General features: G+C 43.8%; 1 protein-coding gene across 7 annotated transcripts in view; it reads right to left on the bottom strand.

Moving 5' to 3' along the window:
- Window positions 1-16756: 16756 nt before the first annotated feature.
- LOC146673353 (uncharacterized) overlaps window positions 16757-23991 on the bottom strand; it is a 41139-nt gene continuing 33904 nt past the window's right edge. Inside the window, exons 1-4 of one of the 7 annotated variants that reach the window (XR_014908583.1) lie at window positions 21457-21743; window positions 19763-19875; window positions 17507-19364; window positions 16757-17002 (exon numbers count right to left, since the gene is read on the bottom strand). Coding sequence is in view for 5 of the 7 variants with exons in the window: in XM_085390100.1 (XP_085246226.1) it covers window positions 18372-19364; window positions 19763-19780 (1011 nt within the window). In the remaining 2 variants the exon portion in view is untranslated. Of the gene's footprint in view, window positions 19365-19762; window positions 19876-20613; window positions 20664-21456; window positions 21747-23991 lie in introns of those variants that run through there. The other 6 variants (XM_085390100.1, XR_014908586.1, XM_085390082.1 and 3 more) reach the window with 6 other exon arrangements.

Genomic DNA, 23991 nt, shown 5'->3' with positions numbered 1-23991 from the left:
AATGGGACAAGCACCTACCACAACACAAAGAGAGAAACGTAATTAAATGTATTCTACAAGATGAAAACCACATTGTTGCTTCTAAAACCAAGGTTAAACTAATGGACTGTCCTTAAACTAACTTACATCTTTCATTCTGCAGACATTAATACAGATGTGGTGTACTCTGCAGTGAGAACTGAAGATGTCACTTGTGGACACATAGCCATCAAACCAAAGAAGATCAGAGGTACAGCTGCTGTTTGTCTGAACAGAGTGAAAACCAACTGTTCTTTTCATGTCCTCACGTTTCCATTCTACACTGAACAAAAATATACACGCAGTGCTTTTGTTTTTGCTCCCATTTGTCATGAGCTGAACATTTTCTACATACACAAAGAACCCATTACTGTTCACAAATTTGTCTAAATCTGTGTTGACATGCCACACCTGTGAGGTGGGATGGATTATCTCCGCAAAGGAGAAGTGCTCACTAACAGAGATTTAGACAGATTTGTGAACAATATTTGAGAGTAATAGGTCTTTTCCTCTATGTTGAGAATGTTTCAGATCTTTGAGTTTAGCTCATGAAAAATGGGAGCAAAAACAAAAGTGTTGCGTTTATATTTTTGTTCTGTGTAATTTAGCTAATCCTAACATGATGTCATCATTTGGTAGCCACAGATAATCAGGGAGGACCACCCTGTTTCTGCACTAATAAGCATTGTTAGTGAGCAAGGATGTCACACATGCAAGCTAAACCAACAATCCAGAATACTGGGTCATTGAATACTAGGTAACACTGGGTAGAACACTACAACTAGAAAAATGTAAACCATTTGGTGCAGTCCTAGTTATAAGAACACCATCCAGGAAGGTACTGTTTGGATACTACATGTTCAATTCAATTTTATATTTACAGTGCTAGATGACAACGGTAGCCTGAAGGCACGTTCCATTATAAGGTAAAGATACTACAATAATACAGGAAAATCAGAGAAACCCCAACAATCCGATGATACCCTATGAGCAAGCACTTTGATGACAGTAGCAAGGAAAAACTTAAAAAAAAAAAAAAGAAACCTCCAGCAGAACCAGGCTCAGGGAGGGGTGGGAATCTGGTGTAACCAGGTGGGGGTGAGGAGAGGAAGACAGGAAAAAGACATGCAACATATAAACCGAACCGCGTGTGGTGGTGGTCTGAATGTTCAGCCTGTCTGAGAAATCGTTTCCTTCTTTTAATTCTTAATGTTATTCAATGGAGTTGATGACTGTGGCTTTGAAAGAGGAGGGGAGAGAAACCACTGATATCACATGCACCAGTATGATGACTGAAAGCTGGAAAGCTTTAAAATTACAGGGAAAGTCTGAACTGGGACTGTGTGTGATGCAGAGAGGTGGAGATTGGAGGTCTTGATTGAACTACAAAGCTTGTAATCATGTTTCCTGTTGTTTGAACTGGGTGTGTTTGTATTCAGACTTTAAACCAGAGCCAGACGTCGTCTACTCTTCACTGAAGTAGTCCACCAGTCCACCAGTCCAACCAATGAACAAAATTGAAGATCAAAGTGCAGCTCTGGTGGAGTCAAACAAGCATCAGGAAGGAGTCTGAGTTGTTGTGGACTCACTACCCTCACTACAGTAGCACAAGGACCAGTTTTCCTGCAGAAATTTATCAGATTTCCATCCATCCATCTAAATATTTTAACCCAAAAGCACCTGGCAAACGACACCCGGAGTAATGTAACTGAATGTATTCTCCGAGATGAAAACCGCATTTATCCACCTGAATCCAAAGTCTGAGTAATGGACTTCCTGTCCTCTCCAGCATTATGGCATTGATCTTACAAAAACAAGCTGAGGATTTATACTTGTAGGAAAAAGAAATCACTCAGCAAAGCTTAATGTCATTTTTTTTTTTTTTTTTTACAATGGCTGATCTAACAACTCAAACAAAAAGGAAATACTGTGGATGTTAATTGTTTTGTGAGGATTAGTAAAAATCATCTCAACGTCTGGACAAAAGGATCTGTAGTTTAGTTAAAATAATGCACATCTCAAATTGTAGCAAATTAAGCTATTGCTTAATTTTGTCTTCTCTTGAGTCCTGAATGTAAAACCAAAGCAGCAACTTCCTGTTGTTCACTACAGCGTGTTCCATTTTGGCTCATAATACTGTTCATGTTGTGAGAACATGTTTGCTTTGTGCTTTGTGGTGAAGTGCATCAGTTTGCATTAACAGAAGATAAAAGCTCTGTGGTCGACCGCCTTTTTTGCACAAACACCCACGGGTTCCTTCTGGTCAACTGTTTGTTCACAACAGAGGTGGTAAGCACTGTAAAAAATTAACCCTTAAGTGTGCAGTGCTATTACAGTTGCTGCTGTTAAAGTGATTTACGTGTTTGATTCTTCAGACACTGATCCATCTGCAGTGTATTAGGCTGTGAGAAAACAAGATGCCACTTATGAACAATTAGCCAAAGAGGACCAGAGGTACAGCTGCTCTTTATCTTTAACTCTGAAAAAAGCCAAGCAAGTTGTTTTTCTTCCTGCCAAGTTAAACTACTCCTTTTTAAACACAGTGAACAGTGCTACCCTACCTATTTCCAGTTTGTATTATCCACAAAGCTAAAGACACACTTACCATACTCAAGATCATTCTGTAAATTCAAATTAAACTTACTAAAAAAACTTAATGCAAAGAAAAAAAGATTAAAAAAAGAAAACATATGACACACAATAAACAATTTGATGTGCAGTAACTTCTTGCAATCAATGTGCTGTTAAATGGCTACAGGATCTAGAACTGAAAGAGCAAACATTTACTCTTCCTAGTGGCTGAAAACTGCCTAGTTGTTGCACTTTTTTGACCACATTTCCAAGATGGTGATCACAAAGTTTCAAGCCTATCTGAGTTTTTCATCACTGGCTCTGTGAACCTGCTGAGAACCAAGAATAAAAAAGGATCTTACAGTTTAATTTCTTTGTCCACTACAGAGGACATAAATAAATAAATAATAATAAATTTTTATTTATATAGCACCTTTCAAGACAGAGTCACAAAGTGCACAATATGCACAAAGCGAATTGTCAGGAAAGAGATGGCTGTTTGGAGACACACCTCTTTTATTAATATTTTGAAAAACAAGTTATGGGTACATATTTGCACAACTTTTTAGGTATATGTACAAGTAGCGGTAATTACAAGTACGAAACATGTGCTGTGCTTCATAAACGAGTAACAAATGTAGTACATAACAATAACTTACAGCACACCAGAAAAATAGATTCAGACTACCTTTTAGGCTCAGGTGGATGAATGGATGTTTTCACACTTTTCCACGCTGTCAGATTCCACCGGTGGAGTTGAGCATAACTTGCTTTTCACAAGTTTATTGCCGCACACCATCCACGACTCCCGCTGAACGCGTAGCGCTACTTTGAAGTTTGTTTTTCGCGCTACTTGTACGGCACTATGTTGCCTGGCGGATGGACATGTGACCAACATACCACTCTTGAACCCCGATACTGTGTGTCTGATCACATGCCCTTCCGCCAGGCAACGTAGTGCCGTACAACAGCGGAACAAACAAAACAAATCGTCTTACGATATGACAAAAATCAGGGACGATCCATAGAAAAGCCACACCTGACTAAAAGCCGCAGGGTTCAAAGCTTGTGGAAAAAGTAGCGGCTTATAGCCCGACAATTACGGAAATTATTAAAAAGACTGGTTGAGAAATCAACACCATTTTGAGTCCCCAACTATAAGCAAGCCCACCACCCCGACCAGACAACAGAGGCTGGGTAATAAAAGTATAGCCATCCGGGCAAAGTTCAATAAGTGACGAGTAGTCTACATCCCGCTGCCAGGTCTCAGTCAGGAATAAAAAATCGAGTTTTTTAGATAATATAAAATCATTCAACAAGAATGATTTATTAAAGAGAGATTGAGCGTTGAAAAGCACCATATTCAGTGAGCTAGAAGCCTCATTATTTGCAGAGGCTCGAGTTAAGGGACGTAAATACACAGGGTTCGAGCCGTCACGCTCATAGAATCCACTCACCGAGGGAAGAAAAAGCCAGCCCGCAGCAGAGTCTGGATAAACCCTCCTGAGGTGGCACAGTCTCAAAGAGCCAGGCCCAGCGTATCCAAACAAGGCCGTGGAAAACAAGTCCCCCTCCATGGAGCTTTTCTGGATACAGGAGACAACGCACGCTCGACGTCACTTACCAGCCAAACCACGCCGCCAGTACATCCTGAGCTTTACCTGAATACCTCCTCTTCTCCCTCTCCTTCTCCGTGGTCTAGAGGGACCACTGAAATCGCCTGACGAGGATCCAGCTAATGGAGGAGGGTGGAAAATGCCAGAGGACGACGAGACATTGTGTGGCATCATAGAGGATCGGATGGATAGCAAAGCCAGGCGATCATACACCAGGGCCACAAATACATCATTAAAACTGAGTGAGAACAGTAGAGCATAAAAAAACAACACAACAGTAGTAGAGCACAACAAACTACAACCGGAAGCGGCAGAGCCAAACACAGGCGCCATCATACCGGAAGCCATCGGTCTGTATATAAACATAATGGATAGGTTGGGTGTCAGGAGGTTAAAAACTAATTTTATTAACCTTTTTTGGTTTTTAACTTTTTAATGTAATTTAATTCTGTAGATGAACTAATTGTTAAAGATTGCTAAGTTCCAGGTTTGAGTATTGTGAATACCATGGTTGATTCAAGACATATTTTGTCAGGGTTCCTGGGTCGGTGACCCAGTGTTTTCAGTTGTGTTCATGTTCAGTTTATTTTGCCACTTCCATGTTCTCACTTCCTGCTTTTCCTGTGTCAGCTCGTCTCGTGTCATTAGCCAGATTATGTTCAGCTGTGGACTCACCGGTCTCTCATTATCATCCTCATCAGTCTATGTATTTAAGCCCTCTTTTCCCTTCGGCCCTTGTCGTGTCATTGATGTTCATGTCGTCTCTCCGTATGTATGTTCAGTTAGTCAGCCAGCCAGCCATTCATCCAGTCTTTCAGCCAGCCAGTCCTTCGTTCCTGCTTTGTTCATTCACCTGCTCCAATAAATCCTCATCATTTCTGCACCGTGAGTCCTGCGTTTGGGTCATCTCTTCCACGCCTCCACACACAACTCCTGCCATATTTAAAGTGTTGGCATCAGTTGAAGATGCTAATATGATTCTAAGTAAATATTTTAGTATATTTTAAGAAAAAAAGTAACTTTAATGCCATTATGTTATTTATATTCCCACAGCTGTGATCCAGTATCTTTGAACTATTATAAAAAAGTTTGTTTAATAATGCTGCAAATTTAATTTTTTTTCCTGTGGTTCTGAGGGTTTGACTGAGGTGTCACATGGAAAATTTGACTTGTTTGATAGTGGCTAACTGATACATGTCTGTCTTCAGACATGTATTCATCCTGGCCACTGTTTACATCCCGCCAGATGCGGATGCGCAGGCACTCGCGGAGCAGATACTGCACATGGAGCGGACATTCCCGGACTCTCTCATCATTGCTCTTGGGGACTTTAACAAAGCCAATCTGAGCCATGAGCTTCCCAAATACAAGCAGTATATTAAATGCCCGACCAGAGAGGAGAGGACATTAGACCACTGTTACAGCACGATCAGCGGGGCCTATCGTGCGGTGCCCCGCGCTTCACTCGGACTTTCTGACCACGTCATGATCCACCTAATCCCCGCATACAGACAGAGGCTGAAGCTCTCCAAACCTGTCGTGAGGACCAAAAAACTGTGGAGCAACGAGGCTGTGGAGGAGCTTCGCACGTGTTTGGAGTCTACGGACTGGGACACAATGAAGGCTGCTTCTAACAGCTTGGATGAGTTTACGGACACTGTCACCTCCTATATCCACTTCTGTGAGGACAGCATTGTGCCATCACGCACCAGGGTGAGTTATAACAATGACAAACCCTGGTTTACTCCTAAACTCAAAAAGCTGTTGCTGGAAAAGAGAAAGGCGTTCAGAAGCGGAGACAGGGACTGCTACAGAGAGGCCAAGTACAGGTTCACTAAAGAAGTGGACATTGCTAAACATCAGCACTCTGAGAAGATGCAGCAGCAGATCTCAGAGAATGACTCGGCCTCTGTGTGGAAAGGTTTTAGGAATATCACCAACTACAAGCCTAAAACCCCCCACTCCACTGATGACTTGCTCTTGGCCAATACCCTTAACGACTTTTACTGCCGTTTTGACGAGCCATCAGGCAGCCTTCACACCTCCAACGGCCCCAACAATAGAGGCACTTTGGACACTCATTCCCCCACCTCTCCCCCCTCCATAGAGCCATCACCACCTTCAAATACTTCACCTACAACACCCCCCCTCCTCACCCCACACAAAAGAGAATTTCACATCACCTCCTCCCACCACAACTCTTCATATTCATGAAGCAGGTGTGAGGAAGCAGTTTAAGAGTCTGAATGCTCGAAAAGCTCCCAGCCCAGACGGTGTGTCTCCTGCCACCCTCAGACACTGTGCAAATGAGCTGTGTTCTTTCTCCTCTGCTCTTCTCCCTGTATACCAACTGCTGCACCTCCATCCACCAGTCTGTCAAGCTAATCAAGTTTGCAGATGACACCACCGTTATTGGACTCATCTCGGACGGGGATGAGTCTGCCTACAGGAGGGAGGTTGAACGTCTGGTGTCCTGGTGCAGCCACAACAACCTGGTGCTGAATGCCCAGAAGACAGTGGAGATTATTGTGGACTTCAGGAAACACACAGCTCCACTCTCCTCCATCATCCTGACTGACACCCCCATCACCTCTGTGGACTCATTCCGCTTCCTGAGTACCACCATCACCCAGGACCTGAAGTGGGAGCCCACCATCACCTCCGTCATTAAGAAAGCCCAGCAGAGGATGTACTTCCTGAGGCAGCTGAAGAAATTCAACCTGCCAACACGGACGATGATGCAATTCTACACTGCAATCATCGAGTCCATCCTCACCTCCTCCATCACCGTGTGGTACGCTGGAGCCACTATCAGGGACAAACAGAGACTGCAGCGTGTTGTGCGCTCTGCTGAGAAGGTGATTGGCTGCACACTCCCATCTCTGCAGGACCTGTACACCTCCAGGACACTGGGGCATGCAGCTCGGATCTCAGCTGACCCTTCTCACCCTGGACACAGTCTGTTTGACCTGCTCCCCTCAGGCAGGAGGCTCCGGTCCATTCGCACCAGAACCTCGCGCCATAAGAACAGTTTCTTCCCCTCTGCTGTTGGACACATGAACAATAACCGTATGACTGTTCCCACTACTAACACATGACCCTACGCTGTGTTCACTGCATCATTCCATGTTTGGCACTGATCACCACCTGCACTCATGTATATATCTTTCTACGTAGCAGTTTTAATTCTTATTCTTATTTTTATTTTTTCATGTCTATTTAAGCGTAATTTATGACAGTATGTTTGCACTGAAGCACCGCAGCAATTTCCTAATGTTGTAAACCTGCTCAACATTTGGCAATAAAACCCTTTCTGATTTCTGATTTCAGTGCAGGAAACAAACACTACACTGAAACTGCAGACTAACAACAGCAGTAACATCATTAAGTAGCCATAGATGTGTGAGAAAATCTTCAATATAGGAAGTATCTGTTTGAGACTGAAAAGTACACTTTTAGAGACCAGTGAGTAGGACATATGGTGATTTTATTTTCCCTTTAAATTGTTCAATATTTCCAGTAGTTCAAACATGAATCTATTCATTTTCAAATGGTTTAAATTCAGTTTTGGGGGGTTGTCTACTGCTCCTCCTTGAATCGCTACCTTATCGTGGTGGAGGGGTTTGTGTGTCCCAGGGATCCCAGGGGCTATGTTGTCTGGGGGCTTTTGCCCCCTGGTAGGGTCTCCCATGGCAAATTGGTCCTGGGTGAGGGACCAGACAAAGAGCGATTCAGAAGACCCTTATGAAAAGGATATCGAGGGAACAGGCCCGGGGACGGTGCCCGAGAGCGAGCGTCTGGTGGCCGGGCCTTAGTCCATGGGGCCCGGCCGGGCACAGCCCGAAGAGGAGACATGGGCCCATCGTCCCGCAGGCCCACCACCCGCAGGAGGCGCCATAGGGGTCGGGTGCATTGTGTGCCGGGTGGCGGCCAGGAGCGGAGGCCCTGGCGGACTGACCCCCGGCTGCCAAGACTGGCAATAGGGACATGGAATGTTACCTCTCTGGTGTGGAAGGAGCCTGAGTTAGTGCGTGAGGTTGAGAGGTACCGGCTAGATATAGTCGGGCTCACCTCTACGCATGGCTTGGGCTCTGGAACCAGTCTCCTGGAGAGGGGCTGGACTCTGTCTCAGTCTGGAGTTGCCCCTGGTGAGAGGCGGCGGGCTGGGGTGGGTATTCTAATATCCCCTCGGCTTGCTGCCAGTACGTCGGGGTTTTTCCCGGTGGACGAGAGGGTTTGTTCCCTGCGCCTTAGGGTCGGGGAACAGGTCCTGACTGTCATCTGCGCTTATGCGCCGAGTGGCAGTTCAGAGTACCCAGCCTTCTTAGACTACCTGGGGGGGGGGGGGGGGGGGGGGTGCTGGAATGTGCTCCACCTGGAGACTCTGTTGTCCTGCTGGGAGACTTCAATGCTCACGTGGGTAATGACAGCGAGACCTGGAGGGGCGTGATTGGGAGGAACGGCCTCCCTGATCTGAACCTGAGCGGTGCTTTGTTATTGGACTTCTGTGCTAATCACAGTTTGGCCATAACGAACACCCTGTTCGAACATAAGAGTGTCCATAAGTGCACGTGGCACCAGGACGCTCTAGGCCGTAGGTCGATGATCGATTTTGTAATCGTATCACCAGACCTGCGACCATATGTTCTGGACACTCGGGTAAAGAGAGGGGCTGAGCTGTCAACTGATCACCACCTGGTGGTGAGTTGGATCAGGTGGCGGGGGAGGACGCTGGACAGACCTGGTGCACCTAAACGCACAGTGAGGGTGTGTTGGGAACGTCTAGCAGAGGCCCCAGTCCGCGAGATCTTCAACGCACACCTCCAGCAGAGCTTCAACAGCATTCCGAGGGAGACTGGGGACATTGAGTCCGAATGGACCATGTTCAGCGTCTCCATTGCCGAAGCTGCTGCATTGAGCTGCGGCCGCAAGGTGGTTGGTGCCTGCCGTGGTGGTAATCCCCGAACCAAATGGTGGACACCAGAGGTGAAGGGAGCCACCAGGCTGAAGAAGGAGTCCTATCGGGCTTGGTTAGCCTGTGGGACTCCGGAGGCAGCCGACAGGTATCGACAGGCCAAGCGGAGTTCGGAGAGGCCATGGAAAAAGACTTTCGGACTGCCTCGAAGAGATTCTGGCAAACCGTCAGGCGTCTCAGGAGGGGAAAGCGGTGCTCTACCTGCACTGTGTATAGTGCTGGCGGAGCGCTACTGACGTCGACTGAGAAAATTGTCAGGCGGTGGAAGGAATACTTCGAGGACCTCCTTAATCCCACTGACACGTCTTCCGAGGAGGAAGCAGAGTCTAGGGATGAGGGGAATGACCCGCCAATTTCCAGGGACGAGGTCACTGAGGCAGTTAAACAACTCCTTGGTGGCAGAGCCCCTGGTGTTGATGAGGTCCGCCCTGAGTTCCTGAAGGCTCTGGACGTTGTAGGGCTGTCCTGGTTGACACACCTCTGCAATGTTGCGTGGAGATCAGGGGCAGTACCTGTGGACTGGCAGACCGGGGTGGTGGTCCCCATTTTCAAGAAGGGGGACCGGAGGGTGTGTTCCAACTACAGCGGTTTTCGTCCTGGTCGCGGAACACTGGACCAGCTCTTTATCCTCTCGAGGATACTTGAGGGTGCATGGGAATTTGCCCAACCAGTCTACATGTGTTTTGTGGACTTGGAGAAGGCATTCGACCGTGTCCCTCGGGGTGTCCTGTGGGAGGTGTTGCGGGAGTATGGGGTGTCTGGCCCATTGCTACGGGCCATTCGATCCCTATACAACCGTTGCAAGAGCTTGGTTCGCATTGCCGGCAATAAGTCGGACTCGTTCCCGGTGGGTGATGGGCTCCGCCAGGGCTGCCCTTTGTCTCCGGTTCTGTTCATAATTTTTATGGACAGGATTTCTAGGCGCAGCCAAGTGGCGGAGGGCTTTCGCTTTGGTGGCCTCAGAATCTCATGTCTGATTTTTGCGGATGATGTGGTTCTGTTGGCTTCATCGGGTGAGGGCCTCCAGCTCGCAGTGGAACGGTTCGCAGCCGAGTGTGAAGCAGCGGGAATGAGGATCAGCACCTCCAAATCTGAGGCCATGGTTCTCAGCCGGAAAAGGGTGGAGTGCCCACTCCGGGTCGGGGATCAGTTCCTGCCCCAAGTGGAGGAGTTCAAGTATCTCGGGGTCTTGTTCGCGAGTGATGGGAGAAGGGAGCCGGAGATCGACAGACGGATTGGGACTGCAGCTGCAGTAATGCGGACGCTGCACCGGTCCGTCGTGGTGAAGAGGGAGCTGAGTGTAAAAGCAAAGCTCTCAATTTACCAGTCGATCTACGTCCCTACCCTCACCTATGGCCACGAGCTGTGGGTAGTGACCGAAAGAACGAGATCGTGGATACAAGCGGCAGAAATGAGCTTCCTCCGAAGGGTGGCTGGCCTCTCCCTTAGAGATAGGGTGAGAAGTTCGGCCATCTGGGAGGGGCTCAGAGTAGAGCAGCTGCTGCTCCACATCGAAAGGAGGGTGGTCAAATCTCTGCACTCCAGCCCTCTGTGCATAAGAGTGCTGGAACATCATTATTATGTACACATTTTTCCATCTGGTATATGTAAATGTTCTCTTTCTCCCGTAGCCAGACTGACATTGCGATTTCATTTACCTATCGGTGCAATAGCCTGCATCCTGCTCAGATCCATCATAATGCCACAGTACTTTGACTTCCTCTCGCCAGATTGCCATTAATAGACAGAGGATGTATGTATTCATTCCTGAGGTGTAAAAAGTAATCAGGTAGATGCATTAAGGGCAGAAGGGTGATAATCCTCTCCTCTTCGCACTCTCATATTTCATTGCCTTTCATCACCCTCTTCTCGGTGCATGCCGGGAGCAAAATTTGATTGATAAGGAAAGCATAAACAGCGTGACATGGAGAGAAGCTGAGTTCATAAAGAACATCATCGATTGTTTGTTCACCTATGGCCACGAGCTGTGGGTAGTGACCGAAAGAACGAGATCGCGGATACAAGCGGCAGAAATGAGCTTCCTCCGAAGGGTGGCTGGCCTCTCCCTTAGAGATAGGGTGAGAAGTTCGGCCATCCGGGAGGGGCTCAGAGTAGAGCAGCTGCTGCTCCACATCGAAAGGAGCCAGCTGAGGTGGTTCGGGCATCCTACAAGGATGCCCCCTGGGCGCCTCCTGGGTGAGGTGTTCCAGGCATGTCCCACCGGGAGGAGGCCCCGGGGCAGACCCAGGACACGCTGGAGAGATTATATCTCTCGGCTGGCCTGGGAACGCCTTGGTATTCCCCCGGATAAGCTGGAGGAGGTGGCTGGGGAGAGGGAGGTCTGGGCCTCTTTGCTTAGGCTGCTGCCCCCGCGACCCGGCCTCGGATAAAGCGGATGAAGATGGATGGGGTTGTCTACTGGTCAGACAAAAGCATATTTCAACGTATTAGCTTGGACACCAGACAAAGTTTTGCAAGTTTTTGTATTGGCTGTTTTACAAAACCTTGTGCACAACCAGTGTTGGGGAGTAACGGAATACATGTACCGCCGTTACATATTTAAAATACAAAATATGAGTAACTGTATTCCGTTACAGTTACCGTTTAAAAAGGTGGTATTTAGAATACAGTTACTTTGTTGAAATAAATGGATTACACAGCGGTACTTTCCTGTTTCATGTTGTCGCGGGTCAGGACTGTTTGGGTTTTGTTTGACAGCTACGTTCTGTTGTTCCAGGCGGCAGCGTTACGGTTGCCATGGTTACAGGGTGACGCTATCTCTCTCTGTGTGTTTCCTGGGTGAGAGAGAGCGCCTTTTTGTTGTTGTTGTGCTAAGCTAATAGGCAGAATGCTACAGGTATAGCTCTAAAGAATGTAGCATCATCCGTACTGCAGGGAGAATGGACTGCCATACACGTTGTGTGTCTGTGAGCGAGGGAGGGAGAAAAAGGAAAAGTACGAATGGTCATCGAGCAAAAACGGGAGCTGGAAGCATGTAAATATAATACAGGGAGTGCAGAATTATTAGGCAAGTTGTATTTTTGAGGAATAATTTTATTATTGAACAACAACCATGTTCTCAATGAACCCAAAAAACTCATTAATACCAAAGCTGAATGTTTTTGAAAGTAGTTTTTAGCTTGTTTTTAGTTTGAGCTATTTTAGGGGGATATCTGTGTGTGCAGGTGACTATTACTGTGCATAATTATTAGGCAACTTAACAAAAAACAAATATATACCCATTTCAATTATTTATTTTTACCAGTGAAACCAATATAACATCTCCACATTCACAAATATACATTTCTGACATTCAAAAACAAAACAGCGACCAATATAGCCACCTTTCTTTGCAAGGACACTCAAAAGCCTGCCATCCATGGATTCTGTCAGTGTTTTGATCTGTTCACCATCAACATTGCGTGCAGCAGCAACCACAGCCTCCCAGACACTGTTCAGAGAGGTGTACTGTTTCCCCCCCTTGTAAATCTCACATTTGATGATGGACCACAGGTTCTCAATGGGGTTCAGATCAGGTGAACAAGGAGGCCATGTCATTAGTTTTTCTTCTTTTATACCCTTTCTTGCCAGCCACGCTGTGGAGTACTTGGACGCGTGTGATGGAGCATTGTCCTGCATGAAAATCATGTTTTTCTTGAAGGATGTGGACTTCTTCCTGTACCACTGCTTGAAGAAGGTGTCTTCCAGAAACTGGCAGTAGGACTGGGAGTTGAGCTTGACTCCATCCTCAACCCGAAAAGGCCCCACAAGCTCATCTTTGATGATACCAGCCCAAACCAGTACTCCACCTCCACCTTGCTGGCGTCTGAGATAGATAGGGGGATATCTGGAGCTCTCTGCCCTTTACCAATCCAGCCACGGGCCCATCCATCTGGCCCATCAAGACTCACTCTCATTTCATCAGTCCATAAAACCTTAGAAAAACCAGTCTTGAGATATTTCTTGGCCCAGTCTTGACTTTTCAGCTTGTGTGTCTTGTTCAGTGGTGGTCGTCTTTCAGCCTTTCTTACCTTGGCCATGTCTCTGAGTATTGCACACCTTGTGCTTTTGGGCACTCCAGTGATGTTGGAGCTCTGAAATATGGCCAAACTGGTGGCAAGTGGCATCTTGGCAGCTGCACGCTTGACTTTTCTCAGTTCATGGGCAGTTATTTTGCACCTTGGTTTTTCCACACGCTTCTTGCGACCCTGTTGACTATTTTGAATGAAACGCTTGATTGTTCGATGATCACGCTTCAGAAGCTTTGCAATTTTGAGACTGCTGCATCCCTCTGCAAGATATCTCACTATTTTTGACTTTTCTGAGCCTGTCAAGTCCTTCTTTTGACCCATTTTGCCAAAGGAAAGGAAGTTGCCTAATAATTATGCACACCTGATATAGGGTGTTGATGTCATTAGACCACACCCCTTCTCATTACAGAGATGCACATCACCTAATATGCTTAATTGGTAGTAGGCTTTCGAGCCTATACAGCTTGGAGTAAGACAACATGCACGAAGAGGATGATGTGGACAAAATACTAATTTGCCTAATAATTCTGCACTTCCTGTAATAACCACTGCAGCCAAGAAGAGTGCCTGACGAGCCCAGTTGTAAGTAAGCTATTAAGACTCGACTGTACGCTGTGTTCGTGTTTTCCTCCGAAACAATAAGTTCCATTGGAGCAGCCTTTCAACGCCTCTCTCTGTCTCTCGCAAGCAAAGTTGACCCACACAACAAAGTAAAGCTATTTTTCGGCTATGAGCCCGACACGGAACCAACGTATTAGTCAGAGGTCTCTTTACTACAGTTCGGAGCCGCGAACCTTCAGTAACAGTAATAAATCACACAGCAATAGTAGATTCACGTAGTTGTAAACAGCATGATAATATAGTAAGTAATCCAAAGTATTCAGAATACGTTACTCTCATTGAGTAACGTAACGGAATACGTTACAGAATACATTTTGGGGCATGTATTCTGTAATCTGTAATGGAATACATTTTAAAAGTAACCTTCCCAACTCTGTGCACAGCAGATAATATTTTATGAGAACACGTATTTAAGTTATTCACATCTATTGAAAAATGTATTGTTGAATGATAATCTGGCTCTGGATTATGGAGTAAATGAATGAAATGGATAGGCTAGATGTGCTTCTCTCCAGCCAGGAGATCTTGCTGTTCTCAGACATACCAAGGAATCCCTAAATCCGCTGAAACTCATAATCCCTATAGAGTTTCCTGGCGCTCCACCTCTTACTCCTGCTCCTCTGAGGGCACAGAAGAGGTGGAGTAATCAGCTGAGGGCTCTGTAATTTGGTCATCAAAGAATTCCCAATTCAGCATTTGCCCTTGGCTTGTGACAAGGCAGGGTCCAACGCCCACTGGGAATGAGTCTGAATTATTGCCAGCAATGCGGACCAACCTCTTGCAACAGTTGTACAAGAACTGAAACCCCATACTCTTTAAACACCTTACACAGAATACTTCAAGGGACATGCTCAAATGCCTCTAAACTCCACAAAAAACATATAGACAGGTTGAGCAAACTCCTGTGCACCTTAAAATGTCCTTGAGAGGATAACGAGCTGGTCCAGTGTTCCACGGCCAGGATGAAAACGACAATGTTCCTCCTGTATCAACTAAATAGTCTTTCCTTGGGAGGCTGAGGAATGCGATCCCCCTATAACTCGAGCTAGCCGTTAAAGATGCGCACTCAGACCAAAGCACAAACATTTGTTAAAATTATTTTTATATTTTTATATATTGTATATTGTTTATTTAGACTCAAAGAACTCAAAAAAATCACATACTTGAAATACCAGTTAAAATTGTATTTTTTTTTCTTGTTTTGTTCTGCCAGGATTGCAACTGTCATATAAATATGTTATTATGTTTTATAACAGCAGTAGTTTTAATGCTATTTGTATTTTATGCATGCTTATTGATTCGTGTTCAGCTGTGATCTGGTTTCTTTGCATTATTAATAAAACCTTTGGTCTCACCTTTTTTGCTGTGTGGTGATGTTTGTTTCACTAATGTGACAGATGGAAAATTTCATTTGTTTGGTTGTGGCTAAATGATAATTAGAAAAAATATATATCTTCAGTGCAGAAAGCCAACTTTAGACTGCAACTGCAGACTAAAACCAGTAAAAACATTGTTCAGTCTCTGAAAGATGTACAGGAAAGCTTCAGTACTTCAGACTGAAACACTTGTACTAATACTAGTATCTGAGGAAATATTTTTTGACACTTGATCTTTTTAATTCATTGGTCTAAAGCATCACATTTTTACACTGTTATTTACACTGTCACATTTCACTGTTATTGCTCTGGGAAAATTTCAGTGTCACAAACAGAACTTTAACATGACAACAAGAACTGAAAGGTTTTGGTGTCTGAAACTAGAAACTCATGAACATGTGATATGACTCAGACTGGACTTCTTTTTGCATCATACCTCATGAAACAGCACAGAGCCTCTCCTAATAAACCACCCAGAAGCTTGAAATGATCATGACTCATGTTTCAAGTCTTCCATCTACTGGTTTTACTGGGTATTATACCAGAGCCGGATAACCTCTTAATATCCACCAGTTGACTAATGAAGCAATTTTATTTTGTTATCTTGGATTTTAGACCCACCTAATCAAACTTTAATCAGCATGGATTTTATATGCAAAAGATATGCATTGCGCCCATATGCAAATTTTAGAGAGAATTAATTTGAAATGTGATGTCTTCAAACTTTGTTTTCCCATGATAACTTTTTTATATGTACAGTGTGTATATGCCCTACACGGCAAGTTCGAAAACCAGATAATTTTGAATTTTGTGTCATTTTTTGCAACACTCTCAGTGTGTAACAGCCTTGATATTGGTAATTACCATAAACACCCACGTGAAGCTGGTTATCTACTTTATATGTTAACTGAGGGTTTCCATGCACTATCACATGAAAGAGGTGGAGTTGGCAACATCTGACTAATAACAAAGGGACATTTCAGGGGTCATGTGACTCTTCTTCTTCATGAAATGATCCCCATGACACTTACACCAGAGATGTTATCAAACAACGATTAAAAATACATAAAGAACACAGAAAATATAACAGTGAAATGCAATGATGTTGACTTTATCTGACACAATATACAGACCAAAATCACCTCAATGAAAAAAAAGAAACATAATTACTCTCGTCTATTCTGGTTATGGTCATGTGATTTATGAGAAGTGCTTACAGGTGTATCCTCTCATGGTCTTGTGGGTGGTTCTGCTGCTTCTTTGTCCCTCACTGTAAACAGATGTACTGAGAGACTCCTGCACTGATGTTTCAAAGGAAAGTCCAAACAGCCTCACTGGTTCTCCATAAAGAACAAAGATTTGCTCTCTGTGGCTACAACAAAACTTAAAGACAATCAAAGGTGGACAAAGTTTTCCAGAACAGCTGTGGTTTTATGGAGGCTACAGCTAAATGCTGCCTTCTCCATAGTACTATATACTGTTACGAGTTCAAAATTGGGGATGGAGACAAGAGAAAAAAACCACAATAACAACACTGGTCCGGCCGGGTTAAGTCAAACGATCATTTTAATGATCACACACGTGGGAGATGGACACTGTATGCAGACAGCCTCAGATCTCAAAATGGTGGAGCATTGATCACACTCTTATAGCCTCTGGTGCCCCCACCTTATCATAAAAGCCTAAACATTCACATGCTTTTCTCTCACACAGCGCCTAAGCTACATCCTTGGCTCCCCGTTTATCTGCTCCTGCTGAGATGGGGCAGAAAACTCCAGCATGTTCCGTTCTCTTCTAATCAGACAAATAAGGCAATGACTTTTTGCAAACAGCATTTCTTATGACATCATAAAACAATATCATTCATCCACAATAAATCAGCAGTCTAATGTAATGCAAATCAGTTTAACTACTGCAATAGTTATCAGCTTCTTCTAATTCAGGATAATAATGCACACTAAAACTACCTAATAATTCACAATCTTTAATTAGGGGTATAACATGGCATAAAATAATATTATAATCTAACAATACATTTTTATAGAGTTTTCATATTGATTCAATTCTTTCATGTTTGAAGATGACACAAGGTTGGGTATGAACCATCACATGCACATGCGTGGCTGTTGGCAATTACTGGATAACTGATTACTGTATTTGTACAGTAAGTTTGTTTCTAATATACCAGATATGGAGCCAGAATATGTCGATTAAGGGGATATGCAGGACAGGCAGATGAAGGACGGAGATGTAAGTTTGATTCTAAAAAGTGTGACAACTGCTATTAATAGAACATACCAGTGTGATGTCTTCATGACAAGAACAAATCCCTGGAAAAATGAGCCAATTAGAATCTTCAGCCGGAGAGCTGTTCCTCCAGGTGTGTGAGTAGAGTTCAGTGCGCCTGTGATCAGATAGGAGCTGCTTTCAGCCATTTGGCGATAACATTGTTACTTCTGACAGGATACTACCACCTGCTCCAATAACTCTAAATATGAGGTAATTAAAACATAAGAAAATAGCAATATGTGTGCAATATTTCTGGAAATAACCAGAAGACATCGAACAGGAAACATACTTACAGACTGTCCAAACTTAACACCATAAAGAGGATGCATATGGATTCCACCATGCCTTTCTGTACCACTGTGCCTCCAGATAAAATGGAGTTTCTATCCTCGTTGAAGACATTTTAAGACCTCCTCTACCACTAGGGGTCAGTATAACAAAATTTTATTTACTGGAGCCAGAACGGGGTTAGTGTGTCTCTCTGTGCTATCTGTCAGTGACTCCATGAATTGCTGTGCTTTACATTTTCAGTGTTGTGGTGGAATATTTTGACAATTCGGAAAAAAAATATTCTACATAAGTTCAGTGTATGCAGCTGAATGATTGAGTCATTGAGTGTTTGTTTAATCTTCAGGTTCTGTTTCCTAAGATCATTCTTGTTCTGTGAGGTTTAAACCACACACACTGATGCTCATGTAGATATCAGATCAGCCATTTATTGATTCAAATGACAACACAAATATGTGATGATCTGAGTGTACATGTTGCTCTGTAGATTACAGAGCAGAGATGGCCAACGCGTTACTTGTAACAATCAGGTTAAGATTACAAGATAAAAAATCAATACTTCCTCACAGTAACTGCACTTGTAGAGTTACTTTCTGGTGTGGATCTTTTGGTGTTTTTTCAGGTAATGTGGAGATTTAAAAGTCTTCTCACACAGGTCACATTTATAAGGTCTCTCCTCAGTGTGGGTAAACATGTGTTTTTGTAGTTGTGCATCTGTTGTAAACAGTTTCCCACACTGATCACAGTAGGAAAGATCATTTCCAGTGTGAATGCGTAGGTGTCTATTTCGGTACTTTTTTTCACTGAAAGTTTTTCCACAAAAGTCGCAGCTATACGCCTTAATTCCAGAGTGGGTGACTAGATGCCTGTGTAAGTTTCGACTTTCAACAAAAGCTTTACCACACAAGTCACAGCTGTAAGGTTTAACTCCACTGTGGATGAGTTGGTGTTTTTTTAAGTCTCCAGCCCAGGCAAAAGACTTTCCACACAACTCACAGCTGTAAGGTTTAAATCCACTGTGGATGACTTGGTGTTTTTTTAAGTCTCCAGCCCAGGCAAAAGACTTTCCACACAACTCACAGCTGTAAGGTTTAAATCCACTGTGGATGACTTGGTGTTTTTTTAAGTCTCCAGCCCAGGCAAAAGACTTTCCACACAACTCACAGCTGTAAGGTTTAAATCCACTGTGGATGCGTTGGTGTGTTTTTAAGTTTTCAGCCCGGGCAAAAGACTTTCCACACAAGTCACAGCTGTAAGGTTTAAATCCACTGTGGATGATTCTGTGTTTTTTTAAGTTTTCAGCCCGGGCAAAAGACTTTCCACACAAGTCACAGCTGTAAGATTTAACTCCACTGTGGACGACTTGGTGTGTTTTTAAGCCTCCAGCCCGGGCAAAAGATTTTCCACACAACTCACAGCTGTATGCTTTAACTCCACTGTGGATGAGTTGGTGAGTTTTTAAACTTCCAGCCTGGGTAAAAGACTTTCCACACTCATCACAGCTGTAGGATTTCTCTCCCTTTCTTCTTTGATGTTTGTCAGCCTCCTGAGAGCGCTGACTTCTTGCTCCATGTTGGTCCTGCAGTGACAGAGATACAAACAGAGGCAGTGAGTGAAATGCAGTCCTGGAACAAACTGAAACTCCCTCCATTGGTGGAATCAAACATGTCAACAAACACCTTGTTGGTGTGTTACCACCACCTTCTGGTGATGGTGTCACATTACAATAATGTGACACAATGAGAGGTATAATTAAAATGACATTAGGAAATATTGATCAGCAGAGAAAATCTTTTATTTCATAAAAAATTCAAAGTTCAACTGATGATATTGTTGTTTCAATGTGTGTAGATAAAATATGATCTTTGTATTTTCTTGTGACTTCTGTGGTTTCTGATTTTGAATGTAGATTCTGTATATATGGAGGAGCCCAGGATGGAAGCTGCTCTTAACAGAAAACTCTAATACTTTTCTCACCTTTTGTGTTGAAGACATTGTTTCCACTGTAGTGGCTGAGCTGAGTCCAAATGGCTGAAATTGTTCCTCTGCTGCACCACCAGACTCGTCTCCTGTTACTCAGCAAAAAAGAACTATATACACACACACACACACACACACACACACACACATATATACATATATTAGGGGTGCACCGATACAGAAAATTCATAGTTCGGTTTGATACTTTGGTGTCACGGTTCGATATTTTTTCGATACAAAAAAATGTTCATGCTTTTTTTAATTTGTCATTTATTAAAATTATAAATATATATTTTAACTCAAAAGTACAGTTTTTAAATTTAATGTTGCTGAAACAATAAAGTAATAAAAAATAAATCTGATCGAGAAATCACTCATCTTTGGAAAAGAGAGTTTATTACAGAGAAATGTCTCTTTCCAAAATAAAAGCTATACTATACGCTTCTTCAGGGCTATATTCTCATCAGCATATTAAACATGTCAGGTCCCCATAAGGAGAATCATGTGCTAACGGCTGTCTAAATGACTCGGGTAAAGTTTGTAGCATGCGTGCTTGTTGTTTTTGTCTGCTTCCACTTGTCTTTGCACTAGGATGATGTCGGTGTAAATGTGCAGTCATATTCGTTGTGTTCCCACTAGTGCTGTCAGCGTTAATCTGAAATGACGTTAACGCCACAACACGGCAAATCTCCGTTAACGAGCTACCGCGGATCGCCCCGTGCGTGGGGCTGGACGGCGTCAACACGTTAACGAGCAAACTGCGCTAACGCAGTAGTTTCCACCCATGTAATTGAGCATTGCGTGGCACATCCGACATACTGTTTTACTTTTGTCCATGACGCGCATACCTTCAGAGTCATACGTCACATGAAGACCAAAATAGTTCCAAAGGCCAGATCTGAATGAGGGTGGGGGAGGTTCAATTTAATTTAAATTTAATTAAGGTAAATACAACCATGTCACTGTTATAAGAAAAGACACACAGCTTATCATCTTATAGTTCTAAAATCGCTCTGTTGTTAATTCGTTTGCTAGATTAGCCGCTAGCATACGCACTGTGTTGGAGGCTTGTTGCTAGCTAGTTAGCGATGCTACACACCTGTTACTCTAATAGTCTGTGTTATTGAAGGATTCAGCACTCCTTATGTTTTTTTATCCATTTTTAGACAGCGATGAGATCAGCTGCACACTCCAGAGAGGCCCAGAGTTACTGTTAATATCAAAAATATAATGCTGTCCTTTGAGATTTTAACATTTAAGACTGAGTGTAATGGATCTAAAACTGTTTAAATCTCTAGTCTACAGCCTGGTAACATGAAACTTTAAAAACAGAAGCAGAAGGTTTCAGTAGTGTAGTCTAATGTGTTCTTTTCATTTAATAATAATCCGTATTATGTATAACAGCTACTCTCACCCTGGGGTTGCGCTCCCCCAGGCTTGTACCTGTGGCTTCAGGTCCTGGGGTGGGGGTTGGTTGTTCTCCTGCCCTGCACCCCATCCTTTTGTTCATATTCCAAGACTATTTTTCTTTATGTATTCTTTCCCCCCAGCAACCGCCATATTATGATGTTGCAAGCAATCACAAACTCTACAGTCTGTCTAACTCCAATGTCTACCAAGCAATCTATTATTCTCAACAGAGCTAAACTCAACATAAACTGAACCCACATTAAAGTTAGCTCGATGCTTACCTTTAGACGAGCCCACAAACCGAGAGAAACTCCGTGATGAAGCTGGAACTCTTTCCAAACACAGGAAACAGATCAGGGAGCAGAGACCCACGTGGTTCACGCTGATCTCAGCTAGGATCCAGGAGACAAGGGTGTGCAGATCGATGCAGATATCGATCCAAACGTTGGTAGTGGTATATGTTCCAGTAAGTTTACTACTTTACTCCCGTTTCATGAAAAAGCAGCTCTCTCTGCTCGACTCCTCTCCTGCACACACACTTTGCTCCGCCCCCTTTATCTGGCTCCGCTGTGATTTGTTGCTGTGCGGTCACGTGACTCAGCTGCACAATGCAACCCCGTGGAGTGTTATTTCAAAAGTAGCGCCAATCTCCTTTTCCTAAACTCTTTTCCTTGGCCTCGATGAAAACGTCATCGTGGGGAGGACAACTGCTGAGAAGTCAGGAAAAGAGAGGAGCGGTGCTGAGAATTGGAACAGCCATACACTCGCCTCTCTGTAACAACGTGACACCGGATGTCCGCCTGTTGAAACTACATTGTGCAGAAGATGGACTACAAAACAAACATCTTACTTTGTCACAATGTGTTCTAACCCTGTTGTTTTATGGAGGTTATATAAACAGGAACAGCCTGTTAAAAATATTGCTTCATTATTAAGTTTGAATTTTAAAGAAGAACGAACAGTTAGGGTCAGATTTACTAACATCTGCAGCAGTTCAAACATGTCTTTTGATGTTAAAGAGCTGCGATTTACTGAAGAGACTGTCCTAAAACTCCAGTCAGTCCTCAAGCTGTGTTTTGAGGTGAGCCCCACTTATTTTTCCTCCATAATACAGTTTATATGAAGCTGAAATGAATTACGCTTCTTATTTTTTAATGGTGCACACAGCTAACTCTCTGCTGAATATGTAAAAAATAAAAGTGTTACTGTGTTACATGCCTGACTGTTGCTCATGGTCTGATGGGAAATCATGTTTTCTGTTCTTTAGCACATCGAAGAGTCAGCTGTTCACAGCTGCTCTCCAGCTGATTTTTACTGAACTGAAGTGGCTTCTTCATAGAGAGATTAAAGCACACTGTTAGTAGATCATCCTGTAATTGTGACATTGTGGTGGACCAGTGGAGGGCTCCACTCACACCCAGTTCTCAGGAAGTATTGTTGCTGTGTTTTGGAGGGAAAGTGTTCAGTTCTGTGGTGATGAGTAATAAACGAGCAGTGTTTATCGAGAGCTCTCGTGTCGTCTGTGTTTACCTCCACATTGGTGACCCCTGACTCGAACATGCTGCAGTCCGATGGTGGCGCCGACTCCGCTCTGGATGCATCAGCAGCCCCATACGGTAAAAAAAATACATTTTTCCTGGCCAAAATATATTTCAAATATATGGTAAATATATTTACCATATATTTGTGATGCTCCAAAAAAATATATTTTTGAAATTGAAAATATATTTCTTTCAAACCAAAATACATTTCAAAACATATTTTAGGGTGAAGAAAATACATTACAGTAGAATGTATATCAAAGTATCCTTTATTTAAAATATATTTAGTGCAATAATGATGATAATGATAACAATACTAAAAGTAACATGTTTTATGCACATCTGCAAAAAACAGTTGGATTCAAACAAAACAGAGTCAAAGGTCTATCACGAATTAGGTTGTTTATTCATTTGCTTGGTCTTGCAGTCTCGGCTTACTGTTCTGTCTACCAGTAGCTGGTGTTTTGCGCCTCTGGTATTTTTGCCAATTCCTTTCTGTGTCCCGCTCATGTATTGACCCATGTGCCTGTTCATCTTAGCCGATATGATGCCTGACAGGAGCTTCCATGTAGTACTGAGGCAGGTTATTGGTCGGTAGTTGGAGGGGACTGGTCCCTTCTTGGGGTCCTTGGGGATCAGGACCGTCCGACCTTCGGTTAGCCATTCCGGGTGTCTCTCTTTAACTAGCAGCTGGTTCATTTGTGCTGCCAGACGCTCGTGGAGTGCAGTCAGCTTCTTTAGCCAGTAGGCGTGAACCATGTCGGGCCCTGGTGCTGTCCAACTCTTCATACTGGAGACCCTTTCTTGGATATCTGCCACTGTGATGGTTACTGGACCCTGTTCAGGGAGGTCGCTGTGGTCTGCCCTCAGATCCACTAGCCACTGAGCATTGCCGTTATGGGTTGCGTCCTTCTCCCATATGCTCTTCCAGTATTGCTCCGTCTCCAGCCTTGGTGGTGCTGTTCTCTTATTATTATTGTTCCCTTGCCACTGAGAGTACACCTTTGCTGGTTCTGTGGAGAACAGCTGGTTGATTCTTCTGCCTTCTATCTCTCTGGTGTACCTCCTCAAGCGGCTGGCCAAGGCTGTGAGTCTTTGCTTGGCAGTTTCCAAGGCCTCAGGTATGGACAGCTTGCTGTATTTCTGTTTTGGCACGTAATTCTTCCTGTCAGAGTATGCTTCTACTTTATAATAACAACGGTAGCATGGTTTGGCACGTAATTCTTCCCGTCAGAATTATGCTTCTAGCTTATAATAACAACAGTAGCATGGTTT

Source organism: Rhamphochromis longiceps, linkage group LG3 (genome assembly GCF_057381845.1).
Source record: "Rhamphochromis longiceps isolate RC_006_pf linkage group LG3, R_longiceps_female_GT1.1, whole genome shotgun sequence".
Taxonomy (NCBI): Eukaryota; Metazoa; Chordata; class Actinopteri; order Cichliformes; family Cichlidae; genus Rhamphochromis; species Rhamphochromis longiceps.
Note: the sequence above shows the minus strand (reverse complement) of the source record. Positions and strands in the feature narration are given on the sequence as shown.